The sequence below is a fragment of the Leucoraja erinacea genome, chromosome 29 (assembly GCF_028641065.1).
Source record: "Leucoraja erinacea ecotype New England chromosome 29, Leri_hhj_1, whole genome shotgun sequence".
Classification (NCBI taxonomy): Eukaryota; Metazoa; Chordata; class Chondrichthyes; order Rajiformes; family Rajidae; genus Leucoraja; species Leucoraja erinaceus.
In genome coordinates, this window is record NC_073405.1 from 8968828 (window position 1) to 8978535 (window position 9708).

The window sequence follows — 9708 nt, forward strand, 5'->3', positions numbered from 1 at the left end:
TCCTCGCCTGTTCTGACATCGTGCAGTTTGGGAATGAAAGACGGGACAAAAAAGCTGCCAGCAAAACCAGGAGGAAAAACCGCACGGGACAATTAGAAAGGAGTTGTGCGTTCTTTTCCCATTTTGTTTGAACATATTTTGTCTTTTTGGTTAAAGACGAGGCGCGGGGCTTCGGGAAACAAGGATGCTTGACCGGGCAAAGTGGTTGGGGGATGGGAAGATAATGTGCCCAATTTTTCAGGAGTATGTCCAGTCGGGTTAAGAGTTGGAAGGTACTGGTGAAGCACACCTTCGAAAGGTAAATAAATCCTTGAGAGATGTCACGCTTTTTATGTCTTTCAGGGTTGTCCTCTCCTCCGGGAATCGCAGCTCCCACCGTTCCCAGCATTGTGTCTCCGATCGGGGTGAACGGCTACACCGGGCTCTCTGCCCAGCATAACGGGCACCCTGCCGTCGAGGCTGTCTACACCAATGGAATTCACCCATACCCAGGTACGTGCCATCCACACCAGGGCATCACTGCCAACCCGAGTCTGCGACCACATTTGTGCAGTAATGTAGATTCAAGATTAAAGATTCAAGAGAGTTTATTGTCATGTGTCCCTGACAGGGCAATGAAATTCTTGCTTTGCTTCAGCACAACAGAACATAGTAGGCATTAACTACATGTAGCTTCCATGCATGGTATCATGTGACACAAATGTATCGAGCAGCTATGTGGCATAGCTTAAAATGAATATCAGATACGTCAATCAAAAATGTGTAGGAAGGAACTGCAGATGGTGGTTTAAACCAAAGATTTAGATACAAAAGCCTGGAGTAACTCAGCGGGACAGGCAGCATCTCTGGAGAGAAGGAATGGGTGACGTTTCGGGTCGAGACCCTTCTTCAGGCACCATGTGTCTATGTGAAAGATTCTCATTAAATCAGGCTTTGTCTAAACACTATTGTTGGCAGATAAATCAAAGGGACCATCAGAATTGTACAGTAACTTTTTTTTCTTTCTATTTCCTCCATTTTTCTTCCCTTCTTCTTTCATTTACATTGATCCTCCAATCCCTTCCCTTGCTTTCCCTCTCTTTGCACGTGCGTGACATTCATCACTTTACCGGTGATTCTTGCCTTTTATCAAATTTCTCCTGTTCAAAAATCTTTGCTTACTGTGGTTTGTTTTTTTGCTTCTTGTGTGGATTATTTTCATTCTCTCTCCATTTTGTGTCCTTCATTCTTGATTTTAATTCCATTTTTTGGGTTTGTCCTTTTTCTCATTTCCCTTTTCCCCACTTTCACTCCATCTCTTATCTCCTTTGCTTCATTATTTCTTACCTTTCGTTCATCCCTTCCACTCACACTCCCGTTATTGTTGCCCCTATTCTTCAATCTAACTTGCTGCCCTCCTTTTCATTGTCGCCCTCTTCCATCTCGTCTCTCCCACCTTCTCTCCATCTCTTCGGTCACCTTTCCTGCTGCCCCACACTTTGTTCTCCATTGTTTTTGTCCCCCTATTGCTCCTGTCTCTCGCCTCCTGTAACTTGTGACATTTCATCCTCTCACCATCATTTCCGCTTGCCACCTCAACGTCTATAATCTTTCTCGTCTCTGCGCCGTATATCTCCATCTCGCCATCCCGTTGTCCTTCCTTCCCTTCTCAACTCAGCTCAAAGTCCTTCTGCAGCTGACGCCTTGCAGCAGGCTTTCACAGGGGTCCAGCAGTACACAGGTATTGTGCATATATTTGTTATAAATATATTTCTGTAAGCTCACTCTGTGTTTGCAATACTGTTTACTTGCATGAGGCGAAGAACCTTGAATGTACGAAAAGCTATTTTATTCAATGTGTGGGAGAGGGAGAGAGAGAGAGAGAGGGAGAGAGGGGGGGGGGGGGGGGGGGGGGGGGGGGGGGAGCGAGGGCCTAATTAAGAACGCAACCAAATTGCAAAAAAAGGTAGGAATAATTGACATTTTGGTCGGCATGGACAAAGTGGGCCGAATGGTCTAATTCCAAGCAGTACAGCTCTGTGCACTTATTATAAAATACACTTACAATGAGATTAAGTGGAAGAGAGTCACAACAGGACTGTATAGTTGCATGGGGGTTACATTGGAAGAATACAATTGGGTCCATGTGGAGGAGGGAACTGCAGATACAACACGATACATTAGAAGGTTATTTATCCCAGGCGGGAAATTGATCTGCCAACAGTCATAAAAACGCAAAGTTTGAAAGCTCTCCATTTTGTGTCTTTTTCCTAACATGTACACGTCAATGGTTATGTAATGTCCCTCGGGGATGAGCATGAATGGGTGAATCTCAATTCATCGGCCTAATTTACTGTTTGATTCTCTTGTGATTTTATGCGTAGCCATGTACCCAACAGCGATCGCCCAGATCAGTCAAGCATTTCCTCAGCCACCGCCTGTCGTAACACAACAAAGAGAAGGTGCGTTCAACCTACAACTCTCCGTGGTAACAATGCCCTCTCTGGTTCTGGGCCTCCTCAGCGTCTCTCAAATGGGCAAACTCTAACCCCACGCTGAAATCCCACTGCGCTCCGCCTTTGAAGCCCATCTAAGTGCAGGAAGGAACTGCAGATGCTGGTTAAAACCGAAGATAGACACAAAGGTGCTGGAGCAATACAGCGGGGACAGGCAGCAACTCTGGGGAGAAGGAATTGGTGACGTTTCGACTCGAGACCCTTCTTCACACTGTCTGAGACTGAAGAAGGGTGTTGACCCGAAACGTTACCCATTCCTTCTGTCCCAAGATGCTGAGTTACTCCAGCTTGTTATGCCTACTTATCATAGGTGACAGGAGCAGTATTAAACCATTCGGCCAATCAAATCTACACCATGCCATTCAATCATGGCTGATCTACCTCTCCCTCCCAACCCCATTCTCCTGCCTTCTCCCCATAACCCCTGACACCCGTACTAATCAAGAATCTTCCCATCTCTGCCATAGATAGATTCAGTGGCTGAAGTCACTTATGTCAACACTCCTATTGGAACTGAAGCTTCCATTTTCTACTCCATCGCCACCACTGAAGTCCCTCCATCTAATCCATAATTTGCCCTTTGAAGCCAGCAAGCTTGTGACTGACACTTGATGCACCTTCTAACATTTGCTTCAATGCTCTTTTCACTTGTGCTGATCATTCTCCTGGGTAAAAGTCATGTATGTGTTGGGTCATTTGCCGACACGACCTAATACGCTTTGAAATCTCATTGACATCCCGCCCCGAACTGTTCCTCCCTCGGTTGCTAAGTTTGAATTCCTTTGAGATACGTTTACAGTGCGTGGCATTTACCCTGCAAACAGCCTTGTCCTCCACCTTCACCTTGGTTGTCCTCCACCCACCAAAGTTGTCGATACTCATCCTTGCTGATCTCTCTTTTCTTTTGCTTTTTAGAGTCACTGAGTGAAAACAGGCCCTTCGGCCCAACTAGCCCACACTGACCCACATGTCCCAGCTACACCAGTCCCACCTGCCTGCCTTTGGTCCATATCCCTCCAAACCTGTCCTAGCCATGTACCTGTCTAACTGTTTCTTAAATGTTGGAATAGTCCCAGCCTTAATTACCTCCTCCGGCAGCTTGTTCCATACACCCCCCCCCCCCCCCCCCCCCCCCCCCCCCCAACTGCCCTTTGTGTGAAAAAGTTACCCCTCAGGTTCCTATTAAATCTTTTCACCTTCACCTTAAACCTACTGTATGTCCTCTGGTCCTCGATTCACCTACTCTGGGCAAGAGACTCTGTGCATCTACCCGATCTATTCCTCTCATGATTTTATACACCCCTCTATAAGATCAACCCTCATCCTTCTGCGCTCCAAGGAATAGTCGCCACCTACTCAACCTTGTTTAATTATCTTTCACATCCAGGACCGGAAGGCTGCAACCTTTTCATTTACCACCTCCCGCAGGAGTTTGGAGACAGTGAGCTCATGCAGATGTTTCTGCCGTTCGGGTCCGTCATCTCGTCGAAGGTTTTCATGGACCGTGCCACTAATCAGAGCAAATGCTTTGGTGAGTTTGATCAGTACGGGTGTCGGGGATTATGGGGAGAAGGCAGGAGTGTGGGTGTAAGAGGGAGAGATAGACCAGCCATGATTGTGAATGGCGGAGTAGACTTGAATGGGCTGAATGGCCAAATTCTGCTCCTATCACTTATGAACATAGGGACATTGGAGTGTGTTGCTGATGAGTGCAAAGCATCAGCCTGCTGTGGTTTGTGTGTGCCTTTAAAGGGACCTTTTAGGGGCAAATGTGTAAAGCATGGAAGGTGGGCACATCCAAGGTGATTTTGCCAGTTTCATGAGTTCATGTAATGGGCAGCACGGTGGCGCAGCGGTACAGCGCCAGAGACCCGGGTTCAATCCTGTCTACGTGTGCTGCCTGCACAGAGTTTGTACGTTCTCCCTGTGACCGTGTAGGGTTTCTCCGGGTGCTCTGCTTTCCTCCCGCTCTCAAAATATGTGCGGGTTTGTAGGTTAATTGGCTTCTGTAAATTGATCCTAGGGTGTTGTAGGGTTTGAACTAGTGTACGGGGTGACCGTTGGTTGGCACGGACAGGGTGGGCCGAAGGGCCTGTCTGTAACTGTAAATTGTAAAGTCAAAGTAAAGAGTGAGATTGGGAAAAGTCTTCAAATGCAGAGTGGAGGTTAGGCGAGGGCCTGCGATCTGGAACAATTGTTGGGCAAGGTGCAATAGATCATGGAACAAAAATACCTGGAAGCCCCAATGGTTTCCCCTACTCCACTCCGTCATTTGTGCAGCTGGAGGCTGGTTAGCACGCAACAAAAGCTATTCACTGTATCTCGGTACATGTGACAATAAACTAAACTGAGATGGAATCGAAGGGGGGATTGTATGAGCAAAGAGGTTTAGATGCTAAAACCTCCAGGAATATATCCGACTGGAGTTAACCTACTTGCACAAACTGCTTCAGTTATCAACCAGACATAATACGCTTTCGCAATGGGATAATGCACTGGGGCGGCACGGTGGCGCAGCGGTAGAGTTGCTGCCTCACAGCGGCAGAGACCCGGGTTCAATAGACAATAGACGATTCGATCCTAACTACGGGTGCTGTCTGTACAGAATTTGTACGTTCTCCCCATGACCGCATGGGTATTCTCCGAGATCTTCGGTTTCCTCCCACACCTCAAAGGCGCACAGGTTTGTCGGTTCATTGGCTTGGGCTTGTACACTTGGTATGATTGTAAATTGTCCCCAGTGTGTGTGGGATAGTGTTAATGTGCGGTGATCACTGGTTGGCACGGACTCGTTGGGCCGAAGGGCCTGTTTCCATGCTGTATGCCTTCGATCAATAGATGAGGAATTAGATTTGAGGTCCAGGATCAGCCATGTTTTTATGGCAGAGTCGGCTCAAGAGTTCTCGTGATCTTCCGCTGCTGTTTACTGTTGTTTCAAAATAAAAAAATAATGATATGATTCATCTCAGATCCCTGAGTAATTTATTTTACTTGGTGCCACAGAGTACAGTTGTGGAAATGATCCCAACTTGGTTCCCATCGCGTTGCCTCCACTGCCTCTCCCACCCGAACCATGCCACCCCTCCTTGGCTCAGCCCAACAGTGCTGTGCTCCACAGTGGACTCCAGCGCCACCAAGTGGCCCAGAGAGAAACAGGGCTCAGAGGCTTTCTCTGATGAACATCTACCAGGCAGAACTCTGCATTCGTACCTAGTCTCCTCCTCGCCCCCCGCCCCCCACCTCCCCTCCCCTTCCAAACGCACTCCCCTAATCAACAGAAGGAACCCCTGATCTGCTGCTTCTCATTTAGTCTCCTCGGCTGATGGGAAGCAGGTTGGTGTTTATCTAGATAAACGTCAGGTGTTTATCTATGATGTCCACAACACCCATCGGGAAATGCTTGAAAGTCCCCGCTGCCTTCATTCTGCAAGGGTTGGGTGGGGCACGGTGGAGAGAGCAACCAAGTCCTTTGGCCTGGAAAGAGTGGATGTGGAGATGATGTTTCCACTAGTGGGGCAGTCTAGGACCAGAGGCCATAGCTTTGGAATTATTGGACGTACCTTTATTAAGGAGATGAGGAGGAATTTCCTTAGCCAGAGGGTGGTGGACCTGTGGAATTCATTGCCATGGATGGCTGTGAAGACCAAGTCAATGGATAGTCTTAAAGTGAAGATTCGCAGATTCTTGATCAGTATGGGTGTCAGGGGTTATGGGGAGAAGGCAGAAGAATGGGGTTGAGAGGGAAAGTTTGATGAGCCATGATTGAATGGCGTAGTGGACTTGATGGGCTGAAAGGTCTAATTCTGTTCCTTGAACTTATGATCTTTCAGGAACAGAAATGGCTGCGTTGGGTGGGATTAGTGTGCGAGCGGGAGCGGGGGCGGGCAGTTTGTTTTGCGACATGGCCTCTTGCACAGATTGGTAACTTTGTTTAGGAAAGAACTGCAGATGCTGGTTTAAATCGAAGGCAGACACAAAACGCTGCAGTAACTCAGCAGGACAGGCTGGAGAGAAGGAATGGGTAACATTTGGGGGACAAGACCCTTCTTCAGACTGATGTTAGTGGAGTGGGCGGGTCAGAGATAGAATGTAGTCGGAGACAGTAAGACTGGTAGGAGAATGGGGAAGATGGAGGGGATGGAGAGAGAGGGAAAGCAAGGGCTATTTGAAGTTAGAGAAGTCAATGTTTATACCGCTCGGGTGTAAGCTACTCAAGTGAAATATGCGATGCTGTTCCTCCAATTTGCTCTGGGCCTCACTCTGACAATGGAGGAGACCCAGGCCCACAGAAAGGTCAGATTGGGAATGGGAGGGGGAGTAGAAGTGCTGAGCAACCGGGAGATCAGGTAGGTTAAGGCGGACTGAGTGGAGGTGTTCAGCGAAACGATTGGTCTACACAGGAGTATAACTTGTTAACTTTGTTTCTCTTCTGCTTTGCTTTTGAAGGTTTTGTGAGTTTTGATAACCCCACGAGTGCCCAGGCTGCTATCCAGGCCATGAATGGTTTCCAGATTGGCATGAAGAGGTTAAAAGTCCAACTAAAGAGACCAAAGGATACCAGTCGCCCATACTGACCGGCTGTGATTCAGGGCATGAATTTCTGATTTTCTAGGTAAGCCCTTCAGTTTTCAGTTTTTTTGTAATCCCCCCACATTAACACTACCCTGCACACACTAGGGACAATTTTACAATTACAACCGAGCCAATTAACGTACAAACCTGCACGTCTTTGGACTGTGGGAGGAAACCAGAGCGCCCGGAGAAAACCCACGCGGTCACAAGGAGAACTTACAAACTCCGTACAGATTGCACCCATAGTCAGGATCGAACCCGGGTTTTTGGTGCTGTAAGGCAGCAACTCTACCGCTGCGCCACCATGCTGGAGCCTTAATTTAATAGACGGATATGTCTTCAGTTCCGTTTAGCAGTGGGGAGGTCAGCACAGATTGCTTTGCCCCTTCTCTCTGCTGGCTTTCATCCCCTTCTCCCTCCACCACATCAGTCTGAAGAAGGGTCCCAACCCAAAATGACACCCATCCATGTTCTCCAGTGATGCTGCCTGACCCGCTGAGTTACTCCAGCACTTAGTGTCTATCTTTGGTACATTACCTATCCACGCCCTCCCACAGTTGCTGCCTGACCCGCTGAGTCACCCTGGCACTGTGTGCCTTTTATTTCTTCACCAGTTGCTTTGCGGCCTCCGGCCTCGGGTCAGATATAGCAAAACCAGACATGCATCAAATCAGCAACAGTGATTGATCTACAATGCTTTCCTCCCCCCCCACCAGGGCAGAGACGGAGAGGAATAAGAGCAAGTACCTCTTGAGACGGCTGTTTCTGAGATACCGAGGGCGGAGAGGGAGAGATAATGGGGACGCAAACTTCGAGGAAACATTTTAAGGAACCCTGAAAATGTGAAAATTCATCGCAGCTACTCTAGAAGGCTCAATCGATCTTACAAATAGCAACAACACACACATGGTGAAGATGTGATGTAATTCGACGTAGGGAAGGGCAGCTGTCTTAAAGGTTGCAGGGGAAGCTGCTATGGCGCAGTAGTTGTGTCATCAAGCACCCAGCCAGGTCTCCTAGGCGACGGTTGCCATGGCTGCGGGTTCTTGTGGTTGTGTGTGTGCGTGTGTGTGTGTGCGTGTGTGTGTGTGTGCGCGCGTGTGTGAGCGCGCGAGTGCATGAGCAGTGTGAGTATAAGTGTGTGCGTGCGACCCGTGTGAATCCACGTGATTGAAACGGTACCGTGGAACGTAATGAGACTTTAGCTCTTAGATATTCAGGGACCAAATGGACCAAACAGATTTTTTTTTTAATTTATTATCGGGGGCCTGTATATGTGATATACAAATTCAGCTTTCCTTATCTTATCTTGAGAGTTGAAACCTGGGGGGGGGGGGGGGGGGGGGGGGGAGGGGAAAAATAAGAGCTAAACTGTTTTAAACGAAAAAAAAAAAATCAATGCTTCAGTGATCTTAGAATAGTATTATATACTTGGAAATTTAAACAAGGAGCAAAATATAGTGGAAAGTTTCCAGGGGTTAGTTTTAAGAAGAAAACAAAGGCTAAATTGTACCTTAACACCTCATGTCCTTCTTAGGAGATGTAATAGTACTGCATGCAAATGTGACCGAAAATATTATACATATAGATATTCTGCTCCTTATACTTCTGAAGAGGTTGCTTTCAAAGGGAGAGAACAACATTGAAGCCTGTTTGCTTTTTCACAATGATGGTGGGCTTCTGTTTGACCATTTGAGGACTTTTTAATGCCGCATTGATTGAATGGAGTTGCCTCGACTGACAGCTTTGTTCAACGACTACTAAGCCTGGGAGAATTTTATCCTGAAATCTGTGTTTTAAAGACAGGGGGCTGGGAGGGAGGGGGGGGGGGAGAGAAGTGAAAATAGTGTCAAAAAAAAGCAGAACCTGTTTGTAGTGTAGCTTTCCTTCAAATGACTGTAAATAATCCCTGGAGTAACAGCACATTATTTCTGATAATTGGCGCGAGGGTCTTTGTATACCCTCGGGTGTTAAGATGTTTATATGTTACCAGACGGTGGAGGGCTATTTGGTCGGGGACACTGGCAAAGTGTCACCGATCTGCTTGTGTAAGATTCACCGCCGGCCAGATATTGAGTGCAGGCCCCCCCCCCCCCCAAAATCAAAATCAGTTTCTGAGCCACGTTTAGCACGACGGAGGCTTTCTACCTTGTTGGAGCTGAGAACATTCCTCTAACCCCCCCCCCCCCACCTCCCACCACCACTGCCCATCACCACCACCACCACCAACCATCTCCAATGTCTTCTATTATAGGATTTTTGGTTCCTCTCTCTGCAAACCACTCCACCCCCCCCCCCCCCCCCCCCGTTTCCCCCAACTCTGCCCCATCTCAGTCCCTAATCAGTTAATAGCACAAACCCTCACTTCATTTCAGACTAGTTTCACATTAAGAAAGTCTAGACAGATATACGTTATTTATACATCGTACCTTTCACAAATCCGGTTTTCTCAAATTGCTTCTGTATTTTATTTCACTGACTTCTCTTCAATTTGATGCAGGGAATGTAACAGCCAAATTGTTCACAACTCCCTCAGAGAGAGCACTGCAATTGTTGTCAGAGGGGTTAATTTTGGCCGGAATGCCGGAACTGCCTTCCCATCTCCATCGGAGCAGTTCAGGAATATTGCACGCGCTGTCCA

At 47.6% G+C, this 9708-nt stretch overlaps 1 protein-coding gene across 5 annotated transcripts in view; it reads left to right on the top strand.

Moving 5' to 3' along the window:
• LOC129711122 (CUGBP Elav-like family member 4) overlaps positions 1-8418 on the top strand; it is a 413711-nt gene extending 405293 nt beyond the window's left edge. For all 5 annotated transcript variants that reach the window (XM_055658536.1, XM_055658535.1, XM_055658537.1 and 2 more), the window contains 6 exons: positions 343-492; positions 1658-1720; positions 2364-2441; positions 3883-4026; positions 6942-7107; positions 7784-8418. In XM_055658536.1, the coding sequence (XP_055514511.1) occupies positions 343-492; positions 1658-1720; positions 2364-2441; positions 3883-4026; positions 6942-7069 (563 nt within the window). In that variant the 3' untranslated portion in view covers positions 7070-7107; positions 7784-8418. The remainder of the gene's footprint in view (positions 1-342; positions 493-1657; positions 1721-2363; positions 2442-3882; positions 4027-6941; positions 7108-7783) is intronic.
• Positions 8419-9708: the final 1290 nt, after the last annotated feature.